General features: G+C 35.2%; 1 protein-coding gene and 1 pseudogene across 3 annotated transcripts in view; one reads left to right on the top strand and one right to left on the bottom strand.

Annotated features, from left to right (window-relative positions):
• The window catches only part of UACA (uveal autoantigen with coiled-coil domains and ankyrin repeats), a 79515-nt gene that overhangs the window by 13643 nt on the left and 47014 nt on the right, over positions 1-18858 (bottom strand). For both annotated transcript variants that reach the window (XM_081228003.1, XM_081228002.1), the window contains exons 6-13: positions 12865-12935; positions 12648-12754; positions 9467-9648; positions 8245-8282; positions 5477-5545; positions 4304-4411; positions 3728-3760; positions 2744-2842 (exon numbers count right to left, since the gene is read on the bottom strand). In XM_081228003.1, the coding sequence (XP_081084129.1) occupies positions 2744-2842; positions 3728-3760; positions 4304-4411; positions 5477-5545; positions 8245-8282; positions 9467-9648; positions 12648-12754; positions 12865-12935 (707 nt within the window). The remainder of the gene's footprint in view (positions 1-2743; positions 2843-3727; positions 3761-4303; positions 4412-5476; positions 5546-8244; positions 8283-9466; positions 9649-12647; positions 12755-12864; positions 12936-18858) is intronic.
• LOC308614960 (mitochondrial import receptor subunit TOM20 homolog) lies at positions 10152-10676 on the top strand (annotated as a pseudogene). The gene has a single exon. The product of its transcript is annotated as a mitochondrial import receptor subunit TOM20 homolog (transcript).

Here is an 18858-nt window from a genome sequence, read left to right on the forward strand (position 1 = left end):
GAGAAATTTTAGATACTCTGAGTTAAAATATATTTGGATTGCTCCTTATCCCAAGTAAGCCAGACACAAAGAACGTAACATAAATTAAAATACTATACTTTTGAGAGTAAAGATATGCAGATGTACTTCATGTTTGTGTATCTGTCTATATTAGTACTAATAGCTATGTGTCAGACTCTGATAGGTGACCATGATAAAAACAGCCCACAGTTCCGTAACTAAACTAATGTTCCATTAATACTTATTGCCCCAAGGGTATGGAAAAATATCTGTAAACTTAGGTAAGCTCTTTGTTCTAAGTAATATTTAATACCAGAGCCTGTAATAGGTAGTAAATGGGCTTATACATGAATGGGTAAGGGGAGGCCAAGGCACATAAGGAGTTCAAAAAACTTAGTTTGGGTTTATTACCTTGACTTGATGACTCAAATGAAAACAAATGCATGAGTTACAACATAAAATTAGCCTTGTTCTAAAATATCCATGTTTTCCCAAACCTGCTCTATAAGGAAAATGCCTACATATTAAGTATTACACGAAACACAGCAATTCTGTTGGCAGTTTATGAAGAGTTTTAAGTATGTGAGATGATATAGTAGTGGATATTCAATATTTATAAATTATGATTCCTTAGTTTTTAAGGACTGCTTTCATAAATACTGGGTCACATATAAAATGGACCTTGTAATTCTCTTTTTGAAGGTTATAAATCATTTCTAGTATAAAAATTCATCTGACTGGGGAAAATGCCCCCATTATATTGAGTGCAAAAACTTACAAAACAGGATGAATAATAAGACTACCTGTTGAATTATGTATATAACACAAGTTATGTACAAAGAAAGGTCTGAAAGGATGTCAGGTGCTAAGAGTGCTGGGCTTATAGGTGTGTTTATTTTCTACTTTTAGTTTAACTACATTTTTAAATTTTTCTGAAATAAATATATGTTGTTTTATAAGAAACAGTAAGTATTTTCCTATAGTTTATATTAACCTCATTCAAAGTTACAGACTTGTCTGAAGCTACAGAAAACCATCTATTCTTAAGACATGGGAGTCTACTCTTAGGAGAAAAATAACACAAAAATAGTACCCAATTATAGGTGTCAAACTTTGATGAATACTTCAAAGGCCCACATACACTTCTGTATTTTCTCCAGCTGAGTGTAAAACTAGTATTGTAGTTAGGGGCACAAACTGCCTGAGCTCAGGTTCCGGCTCTGACACTTACTATTATTTATAAAACCCCGCATGGGTAAACTGCTCTTTGCCTCAGTCTCTTCACTTATGAAGTGGAGATAAAAAGAAAACATACCATACCAAGTTGATGTGTTTATTAAATGCATGTAAAGTGCACAAAGCAATTTCTGGCACATGGTTGGGGTCATGAACTTGTTAGCTATCACTAGTTTCACTACTAACCTTAAAAAGTCTTCAAATGTGAAAAGAGATAGAAGGCCCTATACTAGACTGTTCTTTAGCTTATAAAACTGTTTCTAAATAATTTCAGAATTCAGTCTATAAATATAAACACAGGCTCTTGGTTTTATTTTTTTAATGTATCAAGGCATAACTCACCTGCAATAAAGTACACAAGTATACAGTGCAATGAATTTTTGCCTATGTATACTTTGTGTAATTACAACTCAGATCAAGACATAGAACCTGTCTAGCATGCCCAGAAGTTTCTTCATGCCCTGTCCTGGTCAGTAACCGGCCACCAAAGGGTGGCGTCTATTCTGACCTGTATTAGCATAGATTAGCTTTGTCTAGTTCTGCACTTCACAAAAAAGGAGTCAGGCAGTATGTGCTCTTTGTGTCTGATTTCTTTCATGCAACATTATGTCTTGAGATTCATCCATGTCTTTACATTCTTTTTCATAGCTCCACCCATATTTTTAAATTTACACACCAAAAATTTACTTTTGTTATGTGCTTTGGAGTTACATTCCACAATAAAGATAAAAAACCCACATTGAATCAGCCACTCTCTTCAGTGACCCCCAATGATGAACAACATTTATAAAATATATATTTTGGCCTTGCAGAGCAAATCTATGCAGTTAAAAGTCTGGAGAGTGGTCACCTTTGGTGCAGGGAGCAAGCGTGAGGAGGCTTCTGGGTACTAGTTATGTGCGGTTTCCTGATCTGGGATGTTAGATTTGTGAAAATTCTTCAACTTATTCACTTTAACATGTTCTTTTTAACGTGTATTGTATTCTGATTAAAAGTTTTTAAAAAACAGAGTCTTGGAAAAACTAAGAGCTAATTGAGCCAACAAAAGATAAGTATATGATCTGAGCCTTATTAACACACTGCTCTACCAAACAAATCCATATATGCACAAGGTCCTTTCTGAGATAATCCTGGGATTACCGCTTTTCACTTAAATGATGCTTTTTATTAACACAATCATAATCATTGTAATTTTACAGGTAAAAGTATAATGTCTTGAGAAGGTAAAGATGACAAAGAGGAAGGCTGGGGAAGAGAAACTGGAACTGAACTAAATGTCAGTTTAGTCAATTTCAATGATCTCATTTAACCTTTAAAACAACTCTGTGGAAAAAAGGACAATCACCCCAATTTTGCCAAAGCAGCCCAAAGCTCAGAGACTTTAAATAAATTGCCCGAGGTCACACTATAAAGAAGAGAGTGATAATTCAAATTCAAGCCTGACTTCAAGCCCTTTTCCACTGCCCATTATGAGTTACATGAAATAATTTATTTAAGCTTTCTATACCTCAAAATACTTGAATCTATTTTTCAGAGCCTCAATAGTTCTTAGGCTTTCTTCATGTTGCTTTTCTTTAGCTGCCAAAAGGGACTTCAGCTTTTCTTTCTGAAATGGAAAAGAATAAATACAGAGCAAAATCACCCTGTGCTTGAAATTGTGTTAAAAATGTGTTTTAGAAAATGTGAATTAGAATTACTTTGAGGACTATAGTTAATGAATTCTCTAACCTGGTCAATTTTTTTTTTTTTAATGGAACTTTTTTTTTTTTTTTTGGCTGTGTTGGGTCTTTGTTGCTGTGCGTGAGCTTTCTCTAGCTGCGGTGAGCGGGGGCTACTCTTCCTTGCGGTGTGCAGGCTTCTCATTGTAGTGGTTTCTCTTGTTGTGGAGCACGGGCTCTAGGTGCACAGGCTTCAGTAGTTGTGGCTCGCGGGCTCTAGAGCGCAGGCTCAGTAGTTGTGGCGCACGGGCTTAGTTGCTCCGTGGCACATGGGATCTTCCCAGGCCAGGGATTGAACCCGTGTCCCCTGCATTGGCAGGCCGATTCTTAACCACTGTGCCACCAGGGAAGCCCTAACCTGGTCAATTTTTAACTATTAGTAGAGTTCAAAATTTGTAGAACTATACTAATAATATACAATATACACAAACAATATTATGAAAAATTCAAATTTCTGTGGTTTGTTTGAAATCTTATTATTTTCAGACATTTTCTCTATAATGCTTAGAATTTTATATCTTTTCATGAAAAGTTTCATAGAAAATGAGCCATTCAGAGGCTCATTTCAGTAACAAGAAAATGCCTACAATAACCCACGCCACTGTACTCAAAACATAATTTTACAGTCACACATAGGTTTTGTTTTTTCCTTTGAGCAATAACCAAAAAGAGAATTCTGTCTCCATGTCAGTTCAGGACTTAAACCTCTACTGCAGTGTTATCTTCAATTTACACAACAATTAACAGCTTTAAAGTAAAACTTATCATCTTACCTCACTTTCCAGATCATCAGCAACCATTACTTCCTAAATTTAAAAAGAAGAAGAAATGTACTTTCACTCTTGAAAGTTTATTTTAAAAAGCATGAGCTTGGCAAATATCTTTTAAAAAGACTGGCACATGTCATTAAGATTGGGGATGAGGCTCTGAGAAGAAAATGCCTATGTGCTACTACTTCTGTGCTCGGCGCTGTCATTCATGCTTCTCACTAACCAGGTTCAGAAGCACTTTCGATTCTTCTGAGACCCCATCGGTTACTTACAACTCTTACCTGCTCTTCCTCCTCACGTGTTCTGTCTACTTCTTCCTCTCTAATCCCACAACTCCAATCACATTCAGTCCTTTGTCATCACCACAGACCAACAGTGTTCTCTGTTCTTAGATCCGACCTTGTTTCATGTAAAGGTCCTAATAAGATATGACTTTCCACAGGGCAATGACCTGATTTTACCTCCTTTACCTGGCACCATGACTTGCTGTGATGGGCCGTCATTAACAATTTGCTACCGATGATAATGACTCGTAGTAAAACAGTTCTGGATTTTTCTGGTATGATGCAGATTATTTACCTCATTCAGCTGAAGTTGTAAACCATTGACTTTGTCCAATAATATTCTCTGTTCCTGCTGAATTTTTCTCAACCTCTCTTTCAGATCTTCATTTTCAATCTCCAGATCCTTAAATAGCAAAGATAACAGGTGCTAGACCAACTTTAAAGGAGCAATTCTTATGGAAGATTTTTCTAAAAGCAGTTCACTATCATAAACAGATATATACATATATAAAACAGCTTTAAGTATAAAGATACAATAATGTCAATGACATTCAAATAATTTAAAATCTATACATGAGAAATAATGCAGAAAATTATAGTCCTATGATAACTAATAAATACAACTATATACAAAGAGAGCAAACCATCATGATTCTAATAAATAAGAAATAAAAGCATCATCTGGAAATAGAAAATAGCAGAAGAATATGTCATTTTAACTTTTGCCAAACACCTCTCAAATTTATGAGTTTAACAAAGCATAAGAATATCAATACTTCAGTGCTCTGATAAAACATTTAAGCCTCCAATTGAAGGCTACAGTTCACTTTCTTAACACTACATAGTAAACTACAAAAACCCAAATAAAATGCTTTTGTTTTATCATATGGAAAAGGCTATTCAATTTATATTTTAATGGTATTTCAGTCATAAAATAAACCATTTAATTATGGCTCTTCTTCCAATGCAATCCAAATAATAATTATTTTTTGAACACTTTGACGAACATAAAAGGTAAAAAGTGCTGTGTGGTTAATGAAATTATTTTTCTTAATCAAAATAAAAAATACTTTAAGAAAAAGTTCAGATTTTGTTTATTTACATTGATAACCATCATTTTTATCATTATAATTAATTTTCTAAAAGGAATACAAATTTATGATTTATGGCCCAAAACAGATATATTTAAATGAACAAAAACTTACAGAAAGTTATTAAATTATTTACTTCCTAATATATATTAAAACAATACTTCCTGTAAGATAATACTGACCCAAACATTCATATCAAAAGTTAATTCTTTTAGAAGGAATTGGGCCAGAAAGTAGAATCACAAAACATAACAAGCTGCCCTTCCATCCCCTACTCAGTTCCCCCGCATTTTTGCTTCCTTTCTTTTCCCCAACCCCACTACAAACAATGCTGGAATTCTTTGCAAAGGAAGATACCAATTTTTTTTTCTTTTTACCTGAATGTTTTGATGCTCCCTCTGATCTGATTTCATATTTACTTCATCTAGCATATGCGTCAAATTTCGCTTTGGTAAAACATAAGAAAACACAGGTTAGCAAGCATGAGAATATAGAAAAGTGCATTTTCCTCAATAGGCAATACACCCAATTAGTGACTTTCAGTTTATCCAAGTTTAAATTTTGCTGTACAAAACACAAGGTGGCAGTGTTTCCACTTAAAACTCCAAATGGAAAGAATCTTTAAGGATATAGGTTTTAAATAAATCAAGTATAATCTAGTTTTTAAATACTAAAAAAATAACAGAATTTAAAACCCCTACTGCTAAGTATTTATCTTAACCAAAGTCACCAAATTTTAAAAAGGAGAATTTGTACTAGAGGCAAAACTCACGTTGTACTATAAAGCATCAGCTACCATTCCCAAAAGAAGAATTTGGTGTTTAAAAAGAGGAGGCGGGGGGAGTTACATTAATGTTGAGAGAAAATATGGAAATTACTTCTTTGAGTACTGATGAAATAAAATATCAAAGGGTGTGATAAGAAAGAAATAGACAATCCACTGACTAAAGCTATATAAAAGATTTCTAAATGACTTGGTTGGGTACATGATCTGTTTTTGTACACTTACTGCTTTGAAACTTTATTCCAGCTTAGAGATTTGCTTTAATAAAAACACAGTACAATCATTAAACAAGAGATAAAATAATCTTTTTTTTGCCCAAATTGATCTTTAAATCTACACAATAATTTAGAAAGCTATTTCTTTCTTCCTTTTTGAGAGCTAAAAAACCAAACAAACAAAACGTGAATGCTTTAATTTTCCAAGATAATTTTATGTTCCACATTATTTGTTGACTCATGTGTTTAAACTATCGTCCTAATGAGCTTGGATTTAGAATTAGAGGAACAAGTTCCCATTAAGACGATGCTCTGTATCCACGATTTGGCCCAAACTACATGTCTAGCCTCATTCCTTCTACCAAAGGGCCATTCTTCACGTGGAATCTGACCAGTCTCATCATACCACTTTCAGACCCCGCATTCCCTTCTGGTCTCTGGTTCCTGTCACTCTGCCCCTCTACTGCCCCACGGGCATGTTAAACATGCTCCTTCATCAGCGGCTTGGTACTTGCCCTTCCCTCTGCCCTTGAGGCTTCACCCACAGAGCCGCTGGCTCCCTCCTCACTTCCTTCAGACCTCTGCTCGAATGTCAGTCACTTCCTGACCACACCATCTAAAATAGCTTCCCGCCCTCTCCCTCTTCATTCCCTAACCCTGTTCTGTTTGTTTTCAAAGCAACTGCCATGGTACTAAATACCCATTTGCTTACTGTTCATCTCTCTCACTGGGCTGGGAGCTCCATGAGGGCAGGGAACTTGAACGCTGATATCCCCAGCACTTAGAACAGTAATGGGCATATAGTAAGTAACTGAATACATCTTATTTTTAAAACTATACTGTAGGCTTCTTGATAACAAGGATTATATGTCCCTTAGTATACAAACAAATCCTATTTACAGCAGGTATTTTAAAATGTATTTAATTAACAACTGAAACAATGAGTTTTACTGTCCTTAGCAGAATATTAACTCCATGAATTCATTTAGATAATTCCTATTCATTTAGATACCATTCCCATATTAACATTCAATAATTCTTTCTTTTAAATACATGTATATTTCAGAAATAGTTTTTCTCTTAATAAGTGTGAGATGGCTGGTAGTGATATAAGAGGGCACATTTTATTTCCCTCTACACCCATTTAGCTTATCTGAGGAATGGGAGAAAAGGCTGAAAAGCTGATCCAGATGGGAAAGAAAAGTGACAGCAGATATGACCCATGCAGGGACGAATTACTTAACTGTGATGGACTGAAAGGGAAGCATGCTTTCATACAGCTTTCACATTTAGGTACGAGCTACAGAAATGATATAGAATGATAACAGGATGGCTCAGAAAGTACCTGATTACCTCTCTTCAGGGTTTGGAAGTGCTCAGGTCCCTCTCACTAGAGAAAAGCTGAAAGCCTGGAAGGGGACAGTCAGCAGAAGAGGAGAGCTGCCTACACTAGCTTTGGGTGAGATGGTTTAAGAGTGCGCAAAGCAACCCCACTCACTTTAACTCGAAGAGATTAGGGGAAATGATTAGACATCTACTGAGACTAAGACACAAAACCAGGGTTAAATAGTGATTTGATAATAAACTTAGTGCAAGGTATGAATTATTTCACGTAGTGTGTTTTTTTAAAGTCAAGTCCTCATTAAATTAAATACACACAGCAAAAAAAGAAAAAGAAAAAGAAATAAAAATGTTAACAGTGGCATTGAAATCACATATATAATCAGTTTTGAATTCTGTTTTCTTCATTTCTTATTGCTTGGAAGAATTTTCCCACATCAGGGGATATTCGACTCTGTTACTAAGGGAGAATAGGAGAAAAAGTCTACCAAGCTAATATTCATCATCAAAGAAACTCAACAAGGTGCAACATTCCACACTTGAAAAGGCTGGATGTTCAAGCCCAGCAATCAGGGGTCTACTTATTTCCCACTGGATACATTCATTGTAATTAAGACCCACTGTCTCAAGCTGAGTGACAGTATCTGGATAAAGCCTCAGGATCTCATGACCTAGGTTCTACCTGGGCATGATTAACTGGGAAGAGAGAACAGCATGCAGTTAAACTCAAAACAGTTATATATAACCATTACCCAGGTTTACTCAACACTTTACTTAAACTGCACAATATACATAATTTTTTAACCTGTTGTAAAGATGGTCCTTTCTTCCAAAGTTCTCTCCCTGAAGATTTAAAGAGAGGGAAAGGGAGGAGAAAGAGGAACAGTGAAACAGCAGGTTAACTTGGGTAGATTTGCATTCCCCAATTATATAATTAAGTCAATATTAAAGAAATAAATTTTTAAGTTTTTTTTGAAGTTTACCACCTTACAGTTAAAACAACAATGAAATATCACTTTTGCCTATCTAATCGGCAAAGTATTTTTTTTTTGCTATGACAACATCCCTGTGGATGATATTCAATGCCAGGGAGGGGAGGCAGGTGAAAAATACAAAATTTAAAACATCCTAAATTAGAAGGCAACTTGTCGATATATATTAAAAGCTTAAAAAATGTGCATAATAACCTGAAACCTCTTAATTCAATTTCTAGGAAGTGATCCTAAGGGTATAATAAAAATATGCTAAAATATTTATGCATAAGGACAGCCACTAAATGGTTATTTATATTAGTAAAAACTGTATAAACAACTTAAATGACACCTATAGAAAATTGCTTAATTAAATTAAACTGAGATGGAATTTTATGCATCAATAAAAATCATACTGTAGAAAAAATATTTATTTATGAGGGAAAAGTCTTCGAACTATATTACACAAAAAGTAATCTACAGCTCACTACAGGTGACCTCAATTTTATGCATAGAGAGAAGACTGGAAGGATATTCCTCAAAATGTTAGTAGAGGCTCCTCAGTGGTAGAATGAGTGGTTGATTTTACTTGCTGTGCTTTTCTGTGCTTTCCAATTTCTCTTTAATAAGCATAGGAAAATACTTGGCACAAGTATTCAATAAATCTTAGTTGAATATTTTAAATACATGTTTAAACAATGATTCTTTCTTTAAAACTTTTTAAGTACAAGAGCTTAAGCACTTCACCCCTCCTCATCAAAAAATATATATTAGTAAAACACTTTATTTGGCTCTTTCTTTTCAGTTCTTAAATTACTCCACAGTAGAGTAGGGCTGACTGGATAAACTGGACAATAAATGTAACACACACTGCCTCGAAACAAGTGACTATAATGAAAATGCCCCCCGCACAGCTGGGGCAGAGAGGGAGATGAAACAATACTGCTTACTGTAAGGAGCGTTTTGCCTCTTACAAACTGTAGCTCTACCATCTAAATCTTTAAAACCTGCTCTTTATTAACTAGCACTTCTCTAGTGACAGAAAACTGCTGGTACCTTTGTTGGTATTTTCTGATGCAGTCTTCAGTAAGGTTAGAATGTCCAGATTGTCACCAATTCTTGCATAGTAAGAACTATCATGGCCAAGGGCATCCAGCAAGGTTACATCAGCACCATTTCTGATTAAGACTTCTACTGCATCTTTGCAACCATACTCGCAACCTAGCATGAGAGCAGTCCTAGAAGGTAAGACGGAAGAATAAGACCTTGAGAAGGATCCAAAAAAATATTTCAGAAATCTCTTTCAGAGGTCCCCTTCTTAAAGAACAGATATTACTTTAAAAAGCCACGTTGTTATAGACACAGATTTGACTTCATATTTTCATCTTACATTTGAACTCCATTGCATTTATGAAAACATTTGTTTTGTGTCTTAGTTTGCGGAGCTAACATTTTACATCTACCTACACACGTTTGTTACTTCTACTACCAAATTAACCTCCATTATTCCAGTCCTTCTATGTACTACAAGTTAATTGCCACAAAGATCTTCCACAACTGATACTGTCACCTTATCTGTGCAAAACCTACAACAATAAACCCAAGCTATTTAAATCACTTTGTAGGCCTTTCCACGTCCCTCGCGGGGGGACAGAGTGGCACAGTCCTTTCCGAGGGTTCTCGGCCAAGGGCTTCATCACGGGCGCTGCTGCCGCCAACCCCACTCCTCGTTGGAGAGAAGATGGAGGGCCGGAACAGTGCCAACTCCGCTGGTGGGTGCGGGGCCCTTTTCATCGGGTACTGCATTTACTTTGACCCCAAGAGACGGAGTGACCCTAACTTCAAGAACAGGCTGAGAGAACGAAGAAAGAAACAGAAGCTTGCCAAGGAGAGAATTGGACTTTCCAAGTTACCTGACCTTAAAGATGCTGAAGCCGTTCAGAAATTCTTCCTCAAAGAAATACAGCTTGCAAGAGTTACTAACTCAAGGTGAACATGAGAAGGGTGTTGACTATCTGAAAAATGCAATTGCTGTGTGTGGACGGCCACAGCAGTTACTGCAAGTGTTGCAGCAAACTCTTCCACCACCAGTGTTCCAGATGCTTCTGACTAAGCTCCCAACAACTAGAGAACTGTAAGTGCTCAGAGCTTGGCTGAAGATGATGTGGAACGAGAAACAAATGTCAACATAATAATCTCAATTAAAAAATATTTTAAAAATCTTAACTTGGAAGATGATCAGCTCTGGGGGAGTAAGGGCAAATAAGCTTGTTATAGACTGTCCTACACTGAAATCTACCAAAGTTAATTTTTACTTTGTGTAGATCCATTTGTCCATTTTATTTATTTTCCCAGTGAAAAGTGTATTTTGTTAGAGAGGTTTTCATTTTATAAATACACTATCAGTTACTGAAAAAAATAAATAAATCACTTCGTGAACTGAACCACATCATGCAAACGTCACCAATGAACCCCTTCTATTCCAAAACAAGAATCAGATTCCTGTTCCTGATTTCTCTCTTTAGAAGAGCCTTTCTTCTCCTACACATCTCCTTCACATTTTCACACTTAATGTTAAAATTTGCCTTCTCAAATAAACCTTCTTTGATTAACCCCATTATCATGGACCACTGGTTTATTCTGCCATGATAGAATCGTCAGCACTTAAACATTTAACAGTATAATTAGCAGATCATAATAATGCAACAATTAAATCATCATGGAAATTTATAAGTACTCTAGAAATTCTCTATTTTTACTGCTGAGGCGACCAACACTTAATGAAATGAAGTGACTTATCCTATATATGATTCTGTCTTCAATTGTGAATATTGAATTTCATACGGAAACTGATTTTTGCCTTTATTTGATGTCTGTTCTATTCCTCTTTTATACCCCCCAGTAGTTGCTGGAATGCAGTTTTACATAAAACAGGCATTAACAAATTTTTTGTTATAAGGGAAAAAATGTTATAGGTAAGACAGGAAGAAAGAAAAGAAACTTGAATACAGAGTGTCACAAACAGATTTTAATTTGCCTTTAAAACCATTTGCTATGTAGTCTAAATATAATACACATTGCCCTATCGCATTGGTTTTTTTTGTGAAGTTCCAATGAAAAAACACAGACAGACAAACATACTTGGAAAAATTAAGAGAAAGCATTGTATACATGGATCAGCCAGATCACCCCTTTCTGATCCTAAAATTTATTTTTCGATCAAATTTTCTTAAACATGCTTGGAGCTAGATCATAGTATCACAAAAACAAAGTAATATAAAAAAAGCCACTTTCTTAAAAATCACATTAATGATTTAATTGCTTAAGAATTTCCTCCTTTGAGATGCCTGAACAATGAAAACAATCAGAGCTATAAAATCTGACATCCAAAGACTAATTATACTTATCTACTTCCAGTGAAGTACAAACAACAGAATATGTGTTTAGAAGAATAAAAGTAACTGAAAAGAAACCAACAATTTTACCAGTAATCATCTATACAATCTCAGAAACTTGTCATAAATTACTGTAATGCTTCCACTGGTGGAAGGGATGTATTTCAGATACTTTGTTGTCAGAAACTCCGTGACTATAAACATCAGAATTATAATATAGCAAGCAGCATGATACACTAGACCCAGAAAAGAGGACGGAGAGAATTACAGATAGAAATTGTTAGTGCACACCAGCTAAAATAACATCAAATACAGGTGCAGAAATAAATTAATGAAATCTGTATTGGGGTATGGAAATGAACTCAGTTTCAGAGAAGGAGGTGGCATTGTGCCCAGCAGAAAGGAGAGAAAACACCTTGAGAAAATCTACACTGAAACATGTCAAGCTCCAGGACACGCAAGAACTCCTTTACTCTCAAAAGATTCACTAATGAAGAAGTAGAGACTGTAAATGTAATTTTTTATTCTTCTTCCTTATTTGAGCCCATTTCATTAAAGATTATTTTATAAGCTCAAAATAACTAGGATATAATTACTCTTTTCTTCAGGTCTTTGACCTGAACACAGGCCATAATCACTGCCTGTATTTCAAGTTTACCCTGTCATCATCCCCTATTTCCCTCTCCCTCCTTCTTCAGCCAAATCTGAAGAGTAATAAGAAGTGAGTGCTAATTCCAAGGAAGGGAGAACCACAGAGGATAGAAAGGCCAAGTCACAGCAGCAGAGCTTCAGGATCACTGTGTATCGAGCTGGTGTCTGGGGAGCCGTGATAAAAGAATTACCTGTTTTGTTTGTCTCTGGAATTAATATCCGCCCCTCTATCTATCAGCAGTTGACATATTGCTGGCCTACACATCTGAGTAGCCAGAACAAGTGGCGTCCGCCCATCCTAAGCAACAAGAAAAATAAGACAGCATTCAGACCACAAGTCACAAGTCTCCCAAAATATGAAAGTCAGAATACATGAGTTGAAATGAGAATAAACATAAACTGACTTACTACATCTTTGGTATTCACTGAGGCCCCGTGGTCACAGAGCAGCTGTATGCTAGAAGGACAGTCTGCCATAGCTTTGAGGAACAAAGGAAAATGATAAATGGTGAACATCTGTTGGTAACACGTGGTGTTTTGCTAGACCCGTATAAGGCCTAAATTCTTCAATCTCTAAAGTACTAAGCTTCACATCCTTCACTTTCAGTTTAGCATTATAAGCATTGATTTTTCTATCTGAAAATGGATTAGACAAGATCATTTTGTAAATTTTGTATAATTTATTAGGACCAAGGAACAGTGTCACTCTTGCAGAGGACAAGAATATACTGCTGTTCTAAGGGTAAACACTGATAATGAAAATCACACTTAAACTTTCTATTTATAGTATATTTTAAAATATGGCTATAACTTACTGAATCCTTGAAGTGTTAGTGCAGTTTTTTAAAAAGAATCATATACTTTTTTCTTTATAGAAGACCCACAGTAAATGAAGTATGATTCATACAATTCATATTTCCTTTTCAAAGCAGAAACTGCAATGTCTGCTCTTGATGCAAAAGCAGGGTCATTTTGCTAAAAATTATATTATAAAATCACATGATGCCTCTTCTCTGATCAACACTAGAGTTCATATTTGTATCAGGAAAAAAGTGGTCAAATTCATAAAGTACGATTGTGTTTATACTTCCCACGAGTTTTTATAAAAGTTTTATAAGTTGATACTAGTTTATTTGCACAAAAAAGTACTAAGTCAGCATTCTTTTTTTTTTTTTTTTGGTGCAATTCAATAAAGTAAAACCAAACATACATTAAAAAATCAAGTAAATTTTTCATTTCTGACATCTTTAATCCAGCAAATCTTTTATATAAAATATATATTCAATCTTAAAAAAAAGATAAATTGAAACTGAATACATTAATTCAGGAATTATAAAATAACAACCATTCAGGCCCAATTAAAAATAAGAATGAAAAAATGTAAAGCATAAAAAATTCTAGAGTTATACTATACTGAACAAATCAAGTCAGTATTAAAGGTGCGATGATGCAGAATGCCAGCTGTTCATCCTTGTTCCATGGTAATAAAACTGTGTTGGGCACAGGGTGGCTCACCTAGACCACAGTTCCCAGTCTCCTTTGCATGCAGGCATGACCACATGAGTTAGATCATGCCAATGGAGTCTGACATGAGGGACATGTGCTACCTTCTGAGTCTAGGGCTTTAAAAAGTGGTTATACATTCTTCCATAATCTTTCTCCTTCCTGCTAGCAGGATAACAGGTACCTATTATCAGCTTCAGCTTTAAAGATGAGGACAACACCCCAGGCAATGGTAGAACTGCAAAACAGAAGAAATCTGGGTCCCTGAATGACTATATGAAGCAGAGGTACAAGCCAGTCTGATCATTAGGGCTGTGACATGAAAGAAGTAAATTCTGTGTGTGTGTGTGTGTGTGTTTTAAAGCAAATGTTATTTTATTTTGTCACAGCAGTATAATCTTATCCCTAACCAAGACAAAAATTGCTATCAGGAGTCAGGTGCTGTTGTAACAGATACCTAAATTATACAGCACTGGTTTAGTGGTTGGGTACTAGGTGGTCAGTAAACATATTTCAGGCTAGAAACCTTGTGATTTTTCTCATACTGTGGCAAAACATTTGATAGACCTATCATCTGTGCTAATTTACAAGGTACACTGTGTGACTATGGAGCCTTTCTAGGTGAAGCAATAGAGAAGAGCCAAAATTTTAGGGCATATTGGCAGCTGCTTACTGCTTTTAGTAAGAAAGAGATGAGGTCGACAAGAAAGAGATGAGGTCAAGCAAGAATTAGTTATGAACACAGATGGAAGGGAATAGAGTTTCTAGATATTTGGGACCTCACAGGTATAGAGAAGCCAATTGTTTCTCTATACCAAATAGCAAGATATAAAACTATTGTTGGTCACAACTTTTCTCAAAGACAGCCCAATAAGGAAAAATGAAAAAAAAAACAAAAACAAAAAAACCAGATCCAGTCCTGGAATAAAGATCAGATTGAGGATACTATATTCCCATCCAAGACTATTATTTCAGATGACTTTGAGGTGGCAGTATTAAAATGAACAAATGAACTTATTTACAAAACAGAAGTAGAGTCATGGAAGTAGAAGTAGAAAACAAACTTATGGTTACCAGGGGATAGGGTGGGGGGGATAAATTGGGGGATTGGGATTGACATACACACACTACTATATATAAACTAGATAACTAATAAGGACCTACTGTATAGCACAGGGAACTCTATTCAATACTCTGTAATGGCATATATGGAAAAAGAATCTAAAAAAGGAGTAGGTATATGTATATGTATAAGTGATTCACTTCATTGTACACCTGAAACTAATACAACACTGTAAATCAACTATATTCCAATAAAATTTTTTAAAAAACCTCTGTAAATTAACCTAATGTTCTACACAGTATTGAACATTTTATAAATAAATTTTCTAAATTTTGGTTAAAAAAATAAAATAAAATGAGGTAGAGAATCATGAGTCCAGAAATAAAAACAAGAAATAAAGGAGGGTTAAGAACTTTATGTCCAGAAAATAAATGGTTCCTGACATACGGAAGTGGCTGGCAACAAATAGGCCAGAAACCTACCAAGGTTTTGAGGGAATGCACTACCCCAAAATCCAAAAGCCCAGTCAGCTAAAACTAATAACTCTTCCTGTGCTTAAGCTGCCTATATAGAGGGCATACTTTCCAACACCCAGTTTACCTGTGATCTTGGAGGATAATGGACAAGAACCTCCCAGAAGGCAGAGCTAGGGCCCACAGAGGACAATAAGGGATTTCTCCTAGGAAACAAAACCAGGGGGCACCTGAAGGAGCTAACCAAGAAATTTACTCCAAGATCTCAGTTGAAAGCCTTTGCAAGTTTTGCTCATCAGTATTTGATACCTGCTGTTGACTAGTGACTGCTGTGTATTTCCCAGTTCTCCTGTTTCCAAAAGGGAGTCTTTATTTTACTTATCCTGTTCTTGCTGCATCACTATATTGTAAGGAGCAGATCTCTTTTCTTTGAGTTTACTAACTGTTGGACCATGAAGAGCCATTTCAGAGCCAAAAATACACAAGTGCACATCACACAGAAATCCGACTTTGAGGTGGCTTCAGTGACTGAATTGGTTATGTATCCTCTCCCTTGGGGTGGGGATAATGTTCTATGTGTGGGAAGTAGGGGCTGCAGGAATATCTGGAAGGTCAGAGGGCTGGACTGTGGCAATTGTTACCAAAATTTGTTCTCCCCTTCTTCTACAGTGTAGCAACTCAGCCATGACTAGTTATCTTGAGATTACATTTCTGGGCCTCCTTTACAGATAAATACAACCAACTGACTTTGCTCTTGTTGATGGATTATGAGTAGAGGGCTATTTACCACTTCCAAATCTGGGCCTTAGACTGTGGGCATGTGCTCCTCCTATTCTCCTTCCCTTTCCTGCCAGCTGGAACGCAGATATGGCTACAACCCTGCTGCAATGACATTGCTGAGGAAGATACCAGAGGAAAGTGGAGCAACAAGATGGAAAGAATTCAGTTCATGAATGACCTCAAGCCACCTGCCAACCTATACCACTCCATTTTTTTTAATAAGCAACTGATATTGGAGTTCTTTTACTACATCGACTTGGTCTTCATTTAACTTCACCTGTATACCTACTGAACAAATATTAAAATTTCACTCTGTTAAGTTGTACCAGTTTAAAAAATAGGGATAATAAAATCTATAATATACAAAAAATTACACATATTTACTGTACATATTTTGATGAGTTTGGACAAATGCATATACTGTAATACCCTCACCACAATCAAGGTACTAAACATATGGATCACCTCCACAAATTTCCTGTGTCCTTTTGTGTGTCTGTGTGTTTTTTGGGGTTTGTTTTTTGGGGGTTTTTTTGGTAAGAATACTAAGTACTCTATCCTCTTAATATATTTTAAAGTACACAATACCATATTATTAATTATGTGCAATATATTATATTACATTATACAATCAATATATACAATTTTTGTATAATAATTATACCTCAATTAAGCAGTAAAAAACATAAAAACAACGAGGAAAAGTTGAACATTGAGTAAATGATATTGAAAACATTTTCAAAGGCATTAGGTGTAATAATGGTATTACACTTAGGTTACAAAATAAAATCATCATCTTTCAGAGATAAAAACTGAATTGTTTATGGATAAAATTATATGATGTCTTGGATTTGATTTAAAATATGCCAAGTAGAGGAGAATAATGGGTGGTGGTATAAATGAATCAAGATTAGCCATATGATGACAACTGTCTAAGCTGGATGAAGGGTATAAGGTATTTTAATATGATAGTCTAACTTTATGTTTGAAATTTTCCATAATAAAACATTTTTAATAATTTTTAAAACATGATTATTAATAAGGTTGGATGGATTAAAAAACAACTATGAGAAGGTGGTAGGAGAATAGAAATATCATGTGACACATATTTATACTTCATTAAACAGCAAAATCATTTTAAAATTTCCATCAAACACAATAAATTAATGCTACAGAAATGAATTATATTTTTTTATGATTTTAAGTTTAATTTATAAATTTGTTTTGATGATTCCATAACTACACAAGCTTGGTAAGTATATCACATATGAATCTAGGTCTATGTTTTTATTTATTTTTAAATTATTTAATTATTTTTATTTAAGTAGTAATACAAAATTATCATAAAAATATAAAATATAAAATAAAACTATAGAAACTCACAGGAGTCATTGTGAGGCTTAAATGATAATGTATGTAAAAATGTTCTGCAGGGCTTCCCTGGTGGCGCAGTGGTTGAGAGTCCACCTGCCGATGCAGGGGACACGGGTTTGTGCCCCGGTCCGGGAAGATCCCATATCCGCGGCTAAGCCCGTGAGCCATGGCCGCTGAGCCTGTGCGTCCGAAGCCTGTGCTCCGCAATGGGAGAGGCCACAACAGTGAGAGGGCCGCGTACCGCACACACACACACACAAAAAAAGTTCTGCAAATAATAGTACTCTATACCAAAATTTTAAAAAATGCATTGTGTGAGAGATTAAACTATCATAAAAATACATAAAATATTTTTAAAAAGGAAGAAAATCAAAAGTATAAAAGTTTGAAGGAAAATTGAAGTATAATACATTTTTAACAGAGACTACTCTAATCCTCTAATCTACCAAGGATATTCCATATACATGAAAGGAAACAGTAGGGTTTTTTTTGTTTTGTTTTGTTTTTCCTTTGAACGCCTAGTTAACTAGGAATTTCAGTCTTAGAGGAGTCTGCCCAGGGGTCAGACTATCTTACATTCCAAAAATCCTTAAATATTTAACTTTTTTCTAATCACTTTCTTTAAGACACCTGAAGAATAATGCAGATAAATTGTGATACACAGTATGGTTAATAAAATCTTTGAAATTACTAATATAAATCTCTTTTAAAATACAGCAAATTACAATGATATGTAATTCAGCACTGACACCTCTAAATCAAAACAAGCACCATCACCATTAATTAAGAAGTTACTACATGCCAGGCACTATTCATGATTCAGTTATAACCACTACTGCAGTAGTATTAGTAACTTCATTTTGCAGATGAGGAAAATGAGGTTCAGACATGTTAATGAGGTAAATACAGTTTTTAAGAAAGAGAAAAGTCTTCCTCATTCCCATTTCTCCTACCAGTTCCCAAGCAAACACATGGTACTTACAGCTCCTTGAGAGCAGGATTATGGTTTATTCATCTTTGGACTTTCAGTATCTAGCAACCTGGCCTGTAAATATTGGCTGAATGATTCTTTTTAAGCCGTACAATCCAATAAATTTCAAATCTGAATAAATAAAAAATTCATAACATTCTGTTTCTCCATGAATTATACAAATATATTCATGTTAAAACTTTGAAATTAATTTAAATGCCCAGCCATTTTAACAAAGA

The sequence above is a fragment of the Mesoplodon bidens genome (assembly GCF_964165515.1).
Source record: "Mesoplodon bidens genome assembly, chromosome: 3".
Lineage (NCBI taxonomy): Eukaryota > Metazoa > Chordata > Mammalia > Artiodactyla > Ziphiidae > Mesoplodon > Mesoplodon bidens.